The following is a 17,739-nucleotide window of genomic DNA, read 5'->3' as shown; positions in this document are numbered from 1 at the left end:
AGTGACACGGCAGCGGCTTGTCGCGATGCAGACTTGTCGCGCGTCGCGGTTGTGTGTGGTGGATTGGACGTGGTGCGTGGTGCGTGGTGCGTGGTGCTGGGGGGAACGAGCGAGCGGACGAGTCGCAGGTGTGTGGGAAATCAGCAGTGGAGCCAGCCGCTTTTGGGGGATGAAGTGCGCTGGGCTGGGCTGGGCACGACTGGCGCCGGTTTTGGGGAGGAGCAGAGCAGCCCGGTCCTTTCCTCAGGTCGTCGGGTCTGAGTCGGCTGGGAAGGTGGCTCTGGCAGCTGGCTGTGCGGCGTGCCTTCTGGGGAAGGAGTGAGACTGGGAAGGAAGGCTGTGGCGCACAGGGAAGGGAAAGAGTGAGTGAGAGAGGCTAGAGGGTTGGAAAAAATGGGCAAGGCAGAGAGGAGGAGCATGAAATGAGCAACGCAACACAGCCAAGCCAACAGGCAATCCTGAGACTCACGAGACAGGCGAACAAGAGGCATCTTGTAAGCTGAGATTATTCTCGAGTGACTAGCCACATATGGGCTGGGAAGCGCGCAAGGAACACAAGGCAAGGTAGCAGCGATAAGGGGGGAAAAGGCAAAAAAGAGGCAGAGGCGATGCGAAGCCTGCAGTGCCCAGGATCGCGAACTCGCGCAACCACAAGCATCAGCAACCACATCGACAGGTGTCAACCATCAAGGAGACATCATCGCATCGAATAGAGGTCACGAGATGATGGAAACAGCACTTACAACTCTATCGGCGGCCCGGGGGTGATCGGGATGGGGGTGCGAGGATTGGGAAGGGGAAAAAAAAAAAAAGGGTACGACTTTGGGGCGGCGGCGGAGGGAGGCAGTACAGCTTCGGGTCGGGACAGGCCAGAACAGAAAAGCAGAATAAGAAGAAAGCCTCAAAGCAAAAAGCGATGGGGTGGGCAAGCGACCAGCAGCAAGCAAGCAAGCAATGCAACAGAAAGGCTCAGAGAAGAACGAGATAGAGAGAGAGAGAGAGGGTGTGCCTGGTCTTACCTAACAAATGCTACTCAAAAGCGATGGACAACAGAAAGCAAAAGTAGCTTTGTTGGCGGCGGCGTCCCGAATCAGAGGCAAAGGCTGCTGCAGCTTGGAACACTGATGAGAGCCGGGCTGAGAGTCGTGGATATTAGAATTGGAAGGGAGGGTCGATGAACTGTGAACTGTGAACTGGAACTGAGCTGGCTTCCCATTCGAACTGGACGCGACCGAGTGAGAGTGTGTCCTTAGGTTCCTGGCTGTGTCGTGTCTGTCAAGTCAAGTCCTGCTCCTGCCTGCTTCTTCCAACTCTCGACAAATCAGCAGAGACTTTGGGGGGCTGTGCTGCTGCTCCATTGGTTTCATCCGCCCACCGCCAGGCAAATGTTCCCAGACGCGCTTCCCTTCCGTCTACGGACTAGCGTTGTTTGGACTCGGTGGAACCCAGAGCCCGGAGAGAACCGAAGAGCCAATGAAATGTCTTTGTTAGTGGTCAGATACCAGAGCAGTCTCTGCTGTTAACATTTTCCATCAGTGTCTTACCAAACACTACCAGATTGGTGTCCACCAAGTAACGTCCGCGTATTACTTCCCTCTTCCTCCAAAAAGTCACCTAAACCGCATCTGCTCACCTCGGGCAGAATTGCTGCTCTCACTGTACCGGATGTGAGGAATGGTGTTTACCGCTGTTGTTGTCGAGTCATCATCCTCCTTCCTCGTGATAGGTATCAGCGAGCATTCCGATGCCCATGTTCCCCAAGTCGTCTGCGCTTGTCCATCCCCATCTGGAGTTCACAGTCACGATGACCCTCTCCTTCTCTCTCTGTGCCGATCATCGTTCCGAGGTAGTGTCATATGGTCTTCCGTCTCATTTCCCATGATCGAGCCTGGAGTGCCTTCCTCAAATCCCCGTCTCTTTTCAACATATTTCTCGAGCCCATAAGGCCGATAAACAAGTCACTGTTTCCTGCCTGTATGGCATATCTGCATGATCCCCGAGACCAACCCCAAGACTTCTTGAGCATAAAAAAAATATTCCAGACAACAGTTGGTGCCGCCTCTGGAACGACACATTCTGAGCGCCATGGGTTCCGCTTGTAAAGAATGCCCGCCCATATGACGATTATGAAAGATCGTTTTGCTCTGTTATGTCCCGTGCATATCCTTCAAAACTTGATATGGCTGTCCACGGATATATTTTCTTCGACCAAGCGGTCTGCTCGGGTCGCAGGAGTACGGGAAAGAAATGAAAGCAGAAGAAGCCTGTCAGTCGAAAGAGGCGTGAATAGAGAGTAGGCAGCCAGATGCCCGGGTGCAAAGATGGAAGGCGACGAGCTACCTCGCGAAAGATGATCATGTCGTGAGGCGATAACAGCGTCTGATAGCAATGCCACATCCGAAACCTGCATCGAGTAGTTGGAAGATGGCGGGTATGTAGATAGGTGTGTAGGTGTGAGAGCGAAGGAATGGCAATGTGACAGACTCGACTCGATCCAGCGTCACGGCAGCCAACTTTAGCAAGCCGTATTACGTCGCACGTCGCTCCATCACTGCGCCTGGTTGTGCGTTTCCCTATCACCATCCGCAGGGGTGTAAGAACACGGCGTCTAGTGTAAGTGGGGAAGGCCTTGCCTGGTGCAGATAGTAGGGGAAGGTCGGGGGCGCAGAAGTCTGCATGATGTGCGAACCAAAGGAAGCAAACAAGTCGAAGAAAGGTAAAGGAGACGAATTGCCGCGTGTGGTTGTCGTCGTCGTTCGAGTAATAAATGTTGCATCTCGAGACTGCCGCTGTCGTTCGTTGTCCATGGTTAATTGCTGCAGGATGCCCCGCCAATGAAGGCCCCAAAGAAGCTAATGCGGTAGAGATGCATGCTTCCCAGTGACATGGCTCAGGTCGAAACGGCCATCACATCCCCGTCAGAATCACCCAACATCGGCGCCAGTGATTCTCGGACAGCCCATAATGAGACTTCCATTTCTGCTGTTCGTTGGCACGCCGGCAGACACACGATAGAAACTGAAGCGTCGAAACCCTGCGGCGGTCTCCGAATTGGCATATATCAAATGGTCTCAGCCAGAAGGTTTCGAGTCTCTTTACTGGCATGGCGCCACGGTAAGGGTAGGTCGCAGTAGCAGTGGCAGTAGCAGAAGGCTGTAGCGACAGCGGTAGCGGTAGGGTCCAGGCTGCTCTCAGGGTTGTTTCGTCATTTCTTTGGCGGGATCCCATGTCTGGCGCAGTTTGGCCTGGCCCGGTGCCGGCCCCGTCACGGTCATGGCCCGCATGGCTAGTCCTAGAAGGCTTTCTACTCGTGCCTGCGCTCGATAGTTTGCTGTTGCTGTGTCGCAGTGATGCTTGGGAGGTTTTTTTCGGGTCGATTGGGCTTGAACTTGTCCGGTTTTTCTGGCCACTTTTGGGTCCTTGTTCTTGACTGCCGGTCAAACATGAAGAGGGACGAAGGCTGCGGCACTGAATGAAGCCTGAAGGCCTGGCCATTCATGGTAGTCGCTGGGTTGGAGATTCTCGCCCACTGGGTCCAGATACGGCCAAGCACCCTGGTCGACCCCGTCCGTCGAGTGGCCCCAGACAGGCCATGACTGTTTCGACCCTTTGTGGGAGGGAGTCTGCCCTCAGCGTCCTCTGCTGAATCGACGTGTTCCTGGCGAAAGCGAGGCTTGACCGAATTTCTCTCACTCCATCGACTTTGATTTTTTTTTTGTTTTTTGTTTTTTGGCGACGGTCGTCTTTTTTCGAGGTCGAATGATCCGTTGTTGTTGTTTCCGGGTCCAGCTGGTAGAACTTACAAGGTCCTGACGGTGGGAAAACGGTGGTGAGGCCTTGGGAGGGGCTACCGTTTCCAGATCAGCAGACGCCGGTGTCAACGGCCCGTAAAAGAGCGACAGCGCAGACTGGAGAGGATTTCAATAATTTTGCAACGACGAGGAAGAGCAGGAAAGGAAAGCAGCTGAGAAGTGAGGGAATGGTCAGAAAAGAGGAGGAAAGGGAACGGGGGCAGGTTGGGCGATTTATGTGAATTAGAGTACATGGCGGATGTACCTCCGTGCTGGTACTGGTGCTGGTGTCGGTCCTGCGCTCCTCCCAGTTCGGACCCATTACCTTTACAGTGCCTGCCCGTCCCTGCTCGACGGTGTCGGACAAGTGCAAAACGGTAGCTAACCCCTCCGATGAGCTGGGCACTTCCTGCCTTCCTAACCTTTGATTTCATATTTACTCCGTCCGGCGGGTGATTCTCCCAATGTCTTCGCTTTCGTGCCATCCTGTCCCTTGTTCAAGGTAACTCATGGAAAGAAGGAGCAAAGTTGGGCTGAGGAAGTTGCAGCCACCCATGTGTCATGCGGGTGCTGGTGGGAACGAGGAAGGAACGTTTGTGACCTGATTGAAAGGCGAGGAAGGTACCTGCCCACCCGACCTTCTGAGGAAACTTGGCTACCAGGTGAAGCAGGTGCGGGTGGTCAACGTACCTCAGTTGCTTCCTTAAGGTACCTCAGGTACATTAAGGTAGAATAAGCAGGAAGATAAAGCAGGAAATACCAGGCCACTTCAAGGTGAGATCTGGTATTGCAACGAGAGGAAAGAAAACCCTTTCGTGACTGCCTTCCCAGCTGCGTGCTTTCTGTGGGAATGGAGCTGACGTCGGGGCGGGCTTTGGGGGGAGCGAGGGGGTAGGGAAGCCTCGGAAATCAGCCATCATCACCTCCCGTCCTCCCCCATTCTGATAGACGCCTCATTTAGACCGTGTCAGTAAGGTACTGAGTAGAAATGGTCGGGGTATTTCACTTGTACGCACCCGTCAATGGTTTCTGCTTCTTTTCAGCCGTCTGTTCCCCTCTCCTCCCATCATACACCTTGCTCACGCCATCTCAATCATCCCACCGGATTTCTCGTCTTTCTTCACGTCGGATGTGTGCTCCTACAAATACCTTACGTTCAGGCACCTACTTTCAACAGCAAGAAGATCCTCCATCCAGCAGTAATCGAGGACCAGCTCTGCATATCCACGTGTGCCCCCTTTTTCTCCGATTCACGTTATTGCGAGAGACACGCCCTGTCGAATAGCAAAATGCAAATTCCTGCCTCATCTCATCTCATCGCTTGCTCCGGCCTTTCTTCCCCGCCGTTCCTCAATCTCGCGCCCTTTCTACCTTAACCCACAGTCCAATCCAATCCAATCTAAACCCAGTTCAAACGCACGGCTTCGTCTTTCCCTTTGGCCTTTGGCCTTTGGCCTTTGCCTTTGCCACGCTGGCTGTGTGGTAAGGTAGCTGGTTGGTTGGCTGCTAGGCCCGGCCTGGCGCATCTTGTCTCTGCCACGCCGCTCATCAAGGATGGTAGCTTCGGATCCTCTTCTCGTCTCTATTTTTCCAATAACCTTTTGTTCCCTTTTTCCTGTCTCATTGCGGCCAAACATGGAATGGATGTGCTGCTCCGCGCGAGGGCACCTTCATCTGCCTGGATTCCCATGGCTTGAACCCTCCTCGGCTATCTTTCCTGTTTGTGTTGCCGTGCCTCAGTGCCTCAGGGTAACCGTAGGTAAGGTAGGTATTGGATGGGGATGGAGGTCCAAAGTAGTCTCCATTCATGGATGTCACCAAGCCCAGCATCGGCCCCATCCGGGAGATGATGGGACGAGAGACGAGACGTGGATGCGCACACTGCACTGCACTGCACTGCACTAACCACACGAGATAGAAAACCACCATCAGCGCTTGCTTCACATCACCTCCAGCTTTGCTCGATCTTGACAAATCCCTGTCAGCTGTGCCTCTACTCGATCTTGTACAGTCTCCATCAGGAAGAAGAACTTTCAAGCATCGATTCCCACCTCAGCCGGCGCCATTGCTACTTTATTTCGCTCGCATCACTTTGCCCTTCGCTTCACCGCTCGAACCGATTCAGACTCATACCTCGACGGTTCCCATGTTTCTCCACTCTTGGGCACCCTTGTTGTTGTGGCCAAGCACCCAAGATGCCGGACCACATGGATGGCCCGCCATTCACATTTACGAATACAAAAGCGTCCCTCCATCCTCGCCAAACCCCCCTCACCAACCCTGAGGCAGTCAATGCCAAAGTTCAGGGACTGCTTAGGTAGAACGTCGCGGGCATTGAGATAGCTTCTCGTTTCGCTCCCATTACAATGCAAGGAAAGCTCCAAGCTTTTGAGCACATTCTGAAACAAATCACCGCCATCACGGGCGTGAGCGTTTCCTGGTGGGTGCAGATCTGCCCAAGAAAAGGCGCACCATCCAACCATCCATCATCATCCCTTCCGAGACCCAAATCTGACCAGCAAACGCCAAAGCTTTAACGCCCGCCAGCCTTGATCTCGGCCCACCTCCCCTCACACCCGACATGGCGAAATCTCATGGAAATCTCATGATTTGTAGTGATTCGGTTCCATATGAGTGTGAGCGTACAGGCTTGCCGCTCTCCGATATAACGAAGCAAGCATCCGTAGCAAGACTACATAAAAAAGAGAACTGACTGGGAGGCCTGCCTTTCTCATGGAGCGCGAGCAACAAAGTATCCCTTCTCTCTCAGCAGGTTGTGCTCAGTATTGGAGCACGGTATTGGTGCGAGATCTCAAATTATATTCCCCTTAACAGTCAGGATAATGGTACAAGACCATTAAAAAATGAGTTTCTGGCAACACTTGCATACATGGTATGTACCACAGGGCGATGAGCAGAGTTCGTCGAGTCCTGTTCTCCTCTGCTATCCACGGATAGTCCAGACTCCAGCATCCCTCCCCGCCATCTCACCCCCCCTTGTGCTACCGTCCCTTTCCCAGCCCTGCACATCCGCTCTGTGACCAATCTGCACTGAGCTGGTTCAAACGGAACTTGTCTAGCGTAAACGTCGGCTCCACTACTTCTGTGGGGCACAGACCTTCGACGGCGCCGCCAACCTGGATGCCCGATGTTTGTTGTTGGTTCTGCTGCTCCAGGTCATCCCGATACCTATTTATCCTGTAGATGATTGCTATTATGTTATGAGAGAGAACAAGTAGGAAACCATTGATGTCCATCTCGATCATTGCGTCCACAGCTCGTGTTACTTACAACTGCGGCGTAAAAAAGTACCGAAGCAAGTGTCTGGTCTAGGCCTCTTGTTTGAACATGCCTTGAAACTTGAAAGTGATATCTGAATTGATTGGCCTTGCGTCTAACATTGTCAAATAGTAGGAATGAATTATCTTGCCCATAGTTTCACGAGTTGCAAATCGATGTTGTTGATAATACACTGCAGGAACAAATCTCACTACAAATAAGTGAGTCGAATTAAGCTTCGCGATACACTGCAATGAGAGTCTCGTGTCGTGCCTTTTCGATGTGTTGCGCATCTATCGACTGAAACGCGCCAATGAGCCTTGTCTTTCCTGTGCGTAAGGTTGTGAAGAGCGATACTTTTCACCTTGATTGGAGCCCCGTGGGACGCAAGCCTAGAGACGCAATGGGAAACGCAATTGAGGTCATCGTGGGATCGAGCTCATGATGAATTCCAACTACTGGATGATAATATGGTGTACTTACATTCCAATTCCATGAGGTCAAGCCCTCGATAGACTCCGTACATGAAGTGGAGTCCACGGGTTGTCTGTCGCGTTTCTCATGTGCGCGAACCTGTGTTGCCATTCTCATTTGGTTTTGGAACCAATTTCAAACACAGAAAGAAATTCAGCAGAGAGGGTGTGCTTAAGCAAAAGACGATTTGATGCCCTAGAATATGATAACGATAATGTAGGAACCATCTTTGAGCGCTTGAACCGAAGGCTGCTTCTTGTTGAGGCTTTATGCCTTCACGACCAACTTACATGCTGCCCTCGAGACGAGCGTTCGGTGAGAGAAGATGTCACCTCGGTGAGCATGACACGTGAGCAAGCCTCATTTCTCATCAAGGTGTGGCTCAAATCCACTTTACACGACTCACGGACCACCTCCCCCCGCTGTTGCTCGTTGCCCTCCGCTGTGGCAGGACCCCGGTCCCCTGAGGACTTGAGTCCCGAAGGGCGTAGCCTCGTAGGCAGGCACGCCGCACGCAGAAAAGACCGGGCGGGCAGGCTCAGAGGCTGCACCGGCCGTCATGCGTTATCGATAACCAAAAATTTCTTTACTTCCGACCGCGTCGCGTCCCGCACTTGACTCTTGACTCTCTTTCTTCCCTCCCCTCCATTCTGCCAAACAAGAGTTGATCGCCACCAGACAGCCTCGCCCCCCATCTTGAACGTATACGATACCCTTCTTACGAACGATTTTTGTTGTCCTGTCGCAAAAAAATCAGCCATCATGCGTTACGTTCTCGTCTCAGGCGGTGTCATCTCTGGAGTGGGCAAGGGCATCATCGCCTCTTCCACGGGTCTGGTGTGTATCCGAACCCCTGTTGAAATTTCCTTATCTACGGGCTGTGACTTCACACTCTGAGACCACACTTTGAGAGCTTTGCCACACCAAGCCATTGGGGATAGCGGGGTGTTTTCTTCATGGGATCTCACAGCCATATCATGCATGCATGCAATGCAGCCAGCCTCGAATGATGCATCATTGCTAACGGTTGGGGTTTCCATGAACAGCTCCTCAAGACCTTGGGACTGCGCGTCACTAGCATCAAGATCGACCCGTACCTGTCGGTGAGTGAAACCTCCCCTGAACCCCTCTCTTGACCGTGTGTCCCAGTAACTGACGATGACATACAGGTCGATGCTGGTCTTATGGCTCCCGCCGAGCACGGCGAATGCTTTGTGGTTCGTATTCCTTGAACCCTGGAGTGCCATTCCTGGTCCGGGGCATAGGGACTAGTGTCTCTATCCAAGCCACACCTAAGATGATGAGGTGTTGGTAATTCTCGGAGCAGTCTGTATTGTTCTGATTTGACGGTAATCGCTGACCATCATCAGTTGCACGATGGCATGGAGGTAGATCTCGGTAGGTGAACCTCTGGACGACAGCTGGCCCATGGATCCCTCCCCCTTTTCTCCCCCGGGGGAGAAGCTATTGCCATTCTTATCAATCGCAAATCTCTGACAACGAGGCTCGCACACAGACCTGGGCAACTACGAGCGCTACCTCAACATCCGTCTGACGGGCGAGCACAACATTACCACCGGCAAGGTCTACAGGCATGTCATTGACAAGGAGCGCCGCGGCGATTACCTTGGAAAGACGGTTCAGGTGTACGTTTGGCCTCCACAGGTTTACCTACATCTTTCAATTTGCTGACAGATGCCAGCGTGCCTCACGTCACCGATGCGATCCAGGACTGGATCGAGCGTGTTGCCAAGATCCCCACAGACGACTCCGGCGAGGAGCCCGATGTCTGCATTATCGAGCTTGGGTAGGTTTCCAGCTGGCCCCCTTTCCAACATATAACCATACACCTGCAGACCGGTTCTTCGATTCGAGATCGCGTCTTCACGAATATCAGTCGGTTTAGATGCTAACATGCTATTACAGAGGTACAGTCGGTGATATCGAAAGCGTACGTTACTCTGGAGACGTGCTAGACGAAGAGGTCGTGCTCTTTGAAGCATTTAAAGCATACTAACACCACATCTAGATGCCCTACGTCGAGGCATTGACTCAATGTATGTGCTACAAACTCTCCCGGCTGGTTCGACTGCTGACCTCTCATAGTGCGCCACAGAGCCGGAAGCGGCAACTTCATTCAGATCCACGTCTCCTACGTGCCCACCATCCACGGCGAGCAGAAGACGAAGCCCACACAGCATGCCGTGAAGACGGTTCGCAGTTACGGCCTGGTTCCTGATATGGTAGGAATGGTTGTTTCTGATGGTTCGTCCCACTGCTAACGACTTCCCAGATCGCCTGCCGCTGCGAGCAGCCCCTTGAGGAGGCTACGGTGAGAAAGATTGCCCTTCTTTGCCAGGTCGACGTCCCTCAGGTCCTCGTCGTTCGCGACATGCCCACCATCTACCAAGTTCCTCTCCTCTTGGAGGAGCAGAACCTTATCCCCTGGCTGCGCAAGGCCGTCAACTTGGACGCTCTGTCCATCCCTCAGTCTCGCATCGCCGAGGGAGCGGCACTATGGAAGACATGGGCTTCCGTCGTCAGCCGCCCGTACGACGGTGAGATCAACATCGCCCTTGTCGGCAAGTACGTCAAGTCTCAGGACGCCTATCTGTCCGTTGTCAAGGCTCTGGAGCACTCGGCGATGCACCTGCGCAAGAAGCTCAACATCTGCTGGGTTGATGCCGAGCATCTCGAGATCCAGGCCAAGTCCGCGGATCAGGCCCAGTACCACAAGGCATGGCACGATGTCTGCACCGCCTCCGGTATCATTGTCCCCGGTGGCTTCGGTACCAGAGGTACCGAGGGTATGATGAAGGTTTCCAAGTGGGCGCGTGAGAACGGTACCCCGTTCCTCGGTGTCTGCCTTGGTTTCCAAACTGCCATCATCCAGTACGCCCGCGACTTCCTCAATATCGCTGACGCCACCTCGGAGGAATTTGATGCCCAGGCCGAGAACAAGGTCGTCATCTACATGCCCGAAATCAGCCGCGACAAGCTCGGCGGTACCATGCGCCTCGGCTTGCGCCCGACCGAGTTCCAGCCCGGCAGCGAGTGGTCTAAGCTGCGCGCCCTGTACGGCGAGGCCGACTCGGTGGAGGAGAGACACCGCCACCGTTACGAGGCCAACCCGGCTTACGTCGAGAAGCTCTCCGAGGCCGGCTTGAACTTCATCGGCAAGGACGACACTGGTGAGCGCATGGAGATCTTTGAGCTCCAGAACCACCCCTATTTCGTTGGAACCCAATTCCACGCAGAGTACCAGTCCAAGGTCCTCAACCCTAGCGTACGTTTGCCCACCCATATCCCCTTCCCTCGCGTGATACTGACAAGCAGGACAGAGACCCTACCTCGGCTTCGTTGCCGCCAGCGCGGGCTGCCTAGACCGCGTGGTCAAGGAGGAGCTCGCCGCTTCCAAGCAGGCCAACGGCGTCAAGCACGTCGTTTAAGAATCTGTTATCGATTTCGCATTTTTTCTTCCAGCATTTCTGAAAAGACGGGATACACGACAAAGAATGTTTATCTCAAAGTAGACATGACATGGGCAGGCAAGGCATCCGAGAAGGCAGTTGGGATTGTTTTCTTTTTCTTTACTCAAATCACTAGAGATTATATTGGGCTATCCAGAAATGAACCAACCAAGACAACTCATGAATGAACGCGCGTCTGATTAGATGGGGAACTTATCTTGGGGGCAAGGCGGATGGCATTCTCGGCGGCGCGGGCGTTTTCTTGTTTTAAAATAGGATAAAATCTGCATGTTAGATCATCCTGGGTTACAAATATAGGGGGAATTGCTCTCATTTTCAATCTTGACTGCACAATGCTGCATCTTTTCCAAACGTGCACAGCAACGATGACCGGCCTGCTTGGCCTTTCTCCATTCACCATGGGTTCTCCTTAGTGCAATGTTCCTGTGCTTTGGATTCCCCTTGGCGGATAGGGATAAGGTAGACTTCGAGTGCTTACAAAAAGATGGGTTCACGAGAATCATGCCAATGCATCTGCCGAAGCACGGAAAAGCTGCCAGCTGCGAAGCATACTCCAACGGACGTATTTCCCGCCAATGAAGGTCTGGCGGTTATGTTCATTGAACTTGCTTGTTTGGAACCCTAGGATATGAATGCATCTCACACTGGTCAGCTGCGCACATGGAAATATCGGAGCCATGTTACCATCTTGGTTTGTCGTAGGATCATAGCGAGATGCGGTGATATGAGCTGCCGTCTTGGCGTAAACGTGGGATTTCTCGTACGTCTTGTATCTTGTCGTTGGTTCGTCTGGATCGTCACCCCGCAGTGAGAGTGAGGGGTGCATGCGGCGACATGGGGATGTTTTCGGGGTGAGCGATGAAGCAGGGGGTGATTGTCATATCGCTCCAAGTCTATCGGTTGGACTGCCCGGTATCCCCAGATGATCATCCTGGGAGGGCAAGGTCCGGGGAAATGCCGTCTGGGCGAATGGTAGAGAGCTTAACCGTAGTAGATGTCGAGCCTCTGATATAAAGTTGATGATGAGGGCGTCTTGCTCACCACCGTACCTAGCCTGAGCAGCCACCGCCGTAGGTCGAGCCTCTCTATTACAGATAGCTTTTCATGCAGGATAGAAACACCAGCCATGGAGAAGCAGAATGAAGCTACAGAGCACCGCGTCGAGGCGACGACCTCTGCCTTGGACGACGAGAAGAACAACGCCCTCGCACACCGCCACGCGAAGGAGGTCAATGTCCAGTCCGTCGCCCTCGCCGACGCTATTGCCAAAGACAAACCCGACTACAAGTCCAAGTCGCAGATGACGCTCTACGCGATGATGTGTCTCTGCGTTCTGAGTACGTCTCTCAAGCCCCATCCAAACCTCCCTTTTCCATAAGACGTGATGACTTTGTAAAAAGATCAAAGACATCCCTTAGCTGACAATCTCCAACTCCACAAAAGACGGCATCATGAACGGCTACGACGGCTCCGTAATGTCCGCCATCAACGCAATGGGCCCCTTTCAAGCCCGTTTCCGCATCGGCCTCACGGGCGAGCTCAACGGCGCCGTCTTCTCCATCTACACCGTCGGCAGCATCATCGGCAGCCTGCTGTGCGGGTACATCATGGACCGCTGGGGCCGCCGCGCCTGCATGTTCTCCGGCGCGTCCATGATCGTGCTGGGCTCCGTGCTGCAGGCGAGCAGCTTCCGGCTGCCGCAGTTCTTTATAGGCAGGTTTATCGTCGGTACGGGGACGCCCATGTGCGGGACGTCGGCGCCTGTGTTCTTGGTGGAGATTGCGTATCCCACGTGGAGGGGGTTGGCTGGGGGGTTGTATAATGTTTTGGGGTGGTATATTGGTGCCAATAGTGAGTTTTCCCTTTTTGTCTTTTGGTTTGCTTTCACTTGGATGGATGTCCTTGATGGCAAGCTGACTGTGAGTAAGTGGCCGCGTGGACATGCTACGGCACAAACTTCATCCCCAGCGACTGGGCGTGGCGCATCCCCTACATCGTCCAGCTCGTCCCGGCCACCATTGTCATCTCGGTCGTCTGGTTCCTGCCGGAGAGCCCGCGCTGGCTCTGGTCGCAAGGCCATACGGACCGCGCGGCGGCGATTCTGACAAAGTATCACGGGGACGGGGACCCGCACTCGGCGCTCGTCAAGCTCGAGCTCGACGAGATACGGACGTCGCTGGAGGCTGAGCAGGAGCTGAGGAACAACAATTGGAACTATAAGGTTCTCGTTAATAATCGGCCGAACCGGTACCGCATGTGGCTCATCATGCTTGTTGCTGTGTTTTCACAGTTTATCGGGGGATCGGTGATTTCGTACTATTTACCTGCGTGAGTAACACATTTCCAGCACGAAGCAGGATGGTACATTTACTGATTGTGGATTTTTACAGTATGGTGCGCGGGGTTGGCATCACGGACTCGAGCCGACAGCTCCTTCTCAACGGGATCAACACCGTCATATCCTTCGTCAGCGGCATCTTCGGCTCCTTCTTCGTCGACAAGGTCGGTCGCAGACCGCTGTTCCTCTGGGGCACCCTGCTCACGGGGCTCGTCTACATCCCCATCAAAGTCCTCGCCGCGAAAGCAGAGCACCACCTAGACGAAGGCACCGCGGTCCCCAAGCCGCAGGCCTACGCCTTCATCGCCATGATCTTCTCGTACGGCATCTTTTGGGGCTTCTGCTGGACGCCGCTGCAGGCGCTGTACCCGGCGGAGATTCTGAACAACGAGATCCGGGCCAAGGGGATGGGCGCCAAGGGGTTCATCTCTGGCGTTGCGAGCTTTATCAATACGTACGGGACGTCTGTGTCGATTAAGCATATCGGGTGGAAGACGTATACGATTTTCTTGGTGTTGCATTTTGTGCATCTCGGGTTGATGTACATGTCTTGCGTTGAGACCAAGGAGAGGACGTTGGAGGAGCTGGAGGAGATTTTCAGCGATGCGAAGCCGGTGAAGAGGAGTTTGCAGAAGACTACTGTTGTTGTTGATCGTGGGTTAGGGGTCAAGATCAAGGACGATGCTTGAGTGCCGGGTTTCCTCTTTGGACTATCTGAAGATCGGTACCCTAGCTTGGGATGAACCATTGCTAGGACTATCCGCTCAGGACAAAAAGCCGAGGGGTGTCATGACTTCCTGTTATGGAGCGTTAGTTGAGAAGTGAGGAAGGACCGACCTGATGGTCTGAAGATTCTACAGAAATCAAAACTTGGAAAAAAGTTAACAAAACCGGACCGATCGAGGGTTGAACATGGATCCAGGAATAGACCGGAGACTTCACGGTCTAGTCGGGGCCTCTACAACCCAGAACCTCTCGGCCATGCGGCCTGATCTTGTTGAGAATCAGAAATGATTCACTCTTCATAAAGGTTGGTGACGTTGAATGAGAAAGTTATACCCCAGGCAGCTTCCGCCATCCGCGTATTCATCTCATATGTATTCAAGAAATCACAAGTTCATAAGAAGCGGACGCCATTGAGAAGGCTCGCTCATATGATAGCTCTTCTCCGCTTCATCCAGTGATTCATATGACATCTCAACGCAGTATCCCATATGTAGTCAAGCGACTCAAGCCTATTCATGCGGAACCACACTATACATACGAGAGAACCTGTCTGATTGTAGGGTCTCCAAGGTCCTCAAGGTCCTTAGCCCGATTCACCTTCTCCCTCCTTTAACGCACTCTTGTTCGAGACTGAGGACTACTAAAGGCGTGGTACGCACAGCGACTTTGAAGACTTTAAGCATCGAAACAACTCAGTTTAGAAGGTAGTATGTGGACGGATAGACAGCAATTAAATAACACCTGAAGCAAGAAATTTCACAAGAGATCGCCCTGTTTCAATTTGGTAAAGTCAAGACTCGCCTTGGCCCATCTGACCTTTACGGCACGGGTCATGGAGGCATACAAACTGCAGGGCGAAATCGACAGCTGACAGTTTTGCGCGTGTGAAAACGCCTTGACAGCTCTTAGAGAGCCTTCCAGGGTCGGCGTGGGCTTGTTCACCCGACCGCAGTCTTGAGATGCGTTCTTCGTAGAATTGGGGTGAATTGTGAATTGACTTCTTTGGCTGCTCGGTACCGGGGTCACGTGTGAAGGTCGGTTTCGGATGTGACTCTTAGACCAAGTTAAAATTTGATAGGACAAGGGCATATATGATTCTCTAGATCGCAGGCAGCTAACTTGGAAGGTCATTACTTGACTCGGGCTGGTCGTGTGCCTGAGTCGCTCAAGCCTATGAGGTTGGATGTGCCTAGTAAGTCGACCCACCCCCTTTTGGCCACCCCCCCCTTTTGGCCACCCTATTAAAACATAGTATTAAAACATCGCCACTAATTATACTTAATTAATTAACTATCTTCTACTATTATAATAATATAGTTATTATTCTCCCTAGGTAATTCGACCCTTACGAGTCGACTAGGACTAACTAAATAGTTATTAAAGTCCTCCTAAGCTCTCTATATATCCTAAATATTCGCGAACTTAGTATTTAGGTTTATTAATATACTCTTCTTTTTTTACGGCCTTAATTAGTTAACTTTACCTTTTAGAACTCGAATACAGTACTAAGATATTACTAAATAGTAGGCTTACTTACTAAATACTTTTTTTACCTTTTTAAATAGTAGTTATTAAGTATTATAGTCTAAACTAAGCTTTATAAATAACTTTAATTAATCGCAGAGCTCGCTAGCCTTTTTAAGTATTAACTAATTAATAATAAACGCCGCTAATACCTAGTTAATAGCTTTTTTAATATTATTAGTTACTTACCTAGTATTTACGGTCTTTTTAATTAGTATAACTAAGTTAAGTAGGACTATTAGATTAATAAGTAGTCTAGTTATATTAGGGGGATATAGTCTAGTTACTTTCTCTAGCACGTATAGCTTTAACGAGGTAATGCGGGATATTCTTATAAAGAATATAAAAAGTGAATATTCATATAGAAGCAAGAATATATGAATATAGGGGATATAAGCGTATATAAAAGAGGTTTTTGTAGTAAAGAGAGTAATATAGTTGAATTACTATATGAGAAGTTGCTTGCTTAACGAAAGGTCTAGGTAGGCAAATACACGCCTACATATAGGCATAAAAACCTCCTACTAGAATATTCCATTGCTTATTAATTATGATATAATTAATAAGCGTATACGTAAGTGAATACGTAATCGTAGTACGTAATTCCGCCTCGAGTAAATTCCAGATTATTCAGTTACCTTCTAGTACTTTCCATTGCTCACGTAGGCTTATATAAGCAGTATTGCTTACATAATCAATACCTATAATAATCTACAGAAATCGTAGATCAATATGGTATATAGTTTGCTTACGTAATATTAATAATAAGGCGAATAATAAGGTAAACAAAGTTACCTTCGTAACACTTAGGCCTATACCTAATCGGCTATAGGGCTTATAAGGAAAATCCTAGCCTATTTACTAAAAGAAATAGCTAATAAATACCTAGAAAGTACGATTATTAAAATACTTAAGCTACTATATAAGCTCGCAAAATCGGGTACTTATTAATAAGCTATATACTACGATTTTTATATTAATTAACTATTAATAGTTATTTTTACGTATAACCCGTATTTATTAATAATTATAAGAGATTAGGCTATAAGCACTTAACTAGCGAGGCTATAATATAAATATAGGTATATTATAAGACTAAAGCTTATAGAGTCCTTCGTAAAGGCTCTGCTTTTTAAAAAGTTCTTTTATAATAAGATCCGTATACTAGTTGCTAAGTTATCGGCGTCCTATTACCGGCCGTATCCTAAATTTATTATAATTACTCCCCCCTTACGTAACTTTAGTCCCTAAAGTTATTACGTAATATCTTCTTTTAACGCTAATAATAAAGCTATTAACGTCGTTATTTATAATAGATTCCGTAAGGCGTTAATAATATCCTTTCTTACTTAGGAACAAGGTATTGCTCCTATCTCCTTATTTAACGGATACTTTGTTATTATTATTTAGTAATAGCGCGCTGACTAGTTACTAAGTTAGTAGTATATATTCGTAGTAAAGTATTCTGACCGTCGTAATATATAAGAGCCCGCCTAACCTCGCGGTTATTATTATTACTAAGCTATCGATTATAATAAAAGATTTTTCGTCCGTTACTAGTCGCGTGTTTATTTTTTCTTCCCTCTTTTTATTTAGTAACCGTTTTGCGAATTCTTTTTTATATAACTATACTTTTCTTCTCACGATATTCTAATTCCGTATCGTTTCCTAATTATAACTCTCTTACTATACTATTACTAAGTATTTACCGAAATATCTACTATTTCGCATATCTAGGACATACTTAATATAGAGTATAATCCTAAGAAAGGCTTCCGTAGTCTCCGTAGTAGTGCTCCCTATATACGCTACTTAGCTAGTCTATATCGCAATATTAACGAGCTTATTTATATTACCGGCGCTTACGTCGCTAAGTATATTATTTATTAAATTAATAAAAAGAAGTATTTTATTATAAGTCGTCGAGTCCTCGCTAATCCGTTACTAAAACATTAGCTAACGATATTTCTTAAGTTCTCGAGGAGCTATATAGCACTACTTAGTTTATTTAGAATACCCTTATAGAGTTCCGTAATACCGAGGAATAGGGTAGCTTTAATTTTTATAAGCGCAGCCGCGTTTTTTATACTTTTAGCTATACTATTAGCGTATAAAA

The 17,739-nt window shown here is 50.0% G+C and overlaps 5 protein-coding genes across 5 annotated transcripts; 3 read left to right on the top strand and 2 right to left on the bottom strand.

The window, feature by feature from the left end:
• Positions 1-3,304: 3,304 nt before the first annotated feature.
• Positions 3,305-4,113, bottom strand: CLUP02_12833 (uncharacterized protein; the record flags this gene model as incomplete). The annotated part of the gene is made up of 3 exons (XM_049291793.1): positions 3,305-3,658; positions 3,804-3,908; positions 4,057-4,113. The coding sequence occupies 3 exons, from the start codon at positions 4,111-4,113 to the stop codon at positions 3,305-3,307; spliced, it is 516 nt and encodes a 171-aa protein (XP_049148939.1).
• Positions 4,114-5,345: 1,232 nt separating this feature from the next.
• Positions 5,346-5,696, top strand: CLUP02_12832 (uncharacterized protein; the record flags this gene model as incomplete). Its single annotated transcript, XM_049291792.1, has 1 exon — positions 5,346-5,696. One exon carries the CDS (start codon positions 5,346-5,348, stop codon positions 5,694-5,696), a length of 351 nt encoding a protein of 116 aa, XP_049148938.1.
• Positions 5,697-5,878: 182 nt separating this feature from the next.
• On the bottom strand, positions 5,879-6,274 carry CLUP02_12831 (uncharacterized protein; the record flags this gene model as incomplete). The annotated part of the gene is made up of 1 exon (XM_049291791.1): positions 5,879-6,274. One exon carries the CDS (start codon positions 6,272-6,274, stop codon positions 5,879-5,881), a length of 396 nt encoding a protein of 131 aa, XP_049148937.1.
• A 2,032-nt stretch (positions 6,275-8,306) lies between these two features.
• On the top strand, positions 8,307-10,993 carry CLUP02_12830 (CTP synthase; the record flags this gene model as incomplete). The annotated part of the gene is made up of 11 exons (XM_049291790.1): positions 8,307-8,381; positions 8,591-8,647; positions 8,714-8,761; positions 8,915-8,942; positions 9,061-9,190; positions 9,247-9,351; positions 9,471-9,495; positions 9,574-9,601; positions 9,651-9,787; positions 9,838-10,830; positions 10,886-10,993. 11 exons carry the CDS (start codon positions 8,307-8,309, stop codon positions 10,991-10,993), a joined length of 1,734 nt encoding a protein of 577 aa, XP_049148936.1.
• Positions 10,994-12,161: 1,168 nt separating this feature from the next.
• Positions 12,162-14,062, top strand: CLUP02_12829 (uncharacterized protein; the record flags this gene model as incomplete). The annotated part of the gene is made up of 4 exons (XM_049291789.1): positions 12,162-12,372; positions 12,479-12,851; positions 13,004-13,363; positions 13,426-14,062. The coding sequence occupies 4 exons, from the start codon at positions 12,162-12,164 to the stop codon at positions 14,060-14,062; spliced, it is 1,581 nt and encodes a 526-aa protein (XP_049148935.1).
• Between the last annotated feature and the right edge of the window lie 3,677 nt (positions 14,063-17,739).

This window comes from Colletotrichum lupini, chromosome 6, assembly GCF_023278565.1.
Source record: "Colletotrichum lupini chromosome 6, complete sequence".
NCBI lineage: Eukaryota > Fungi > Ascomycota > Sordariomycetes > Glomerellales > Glomerellaceae > Colletotrichum > Colletotrichum lupini.
The sequence above is the reverse complement of the archived record's forward strand: the minus strand, read 5'-3'. Positions and strand labels throughout refer to the sequence as shown.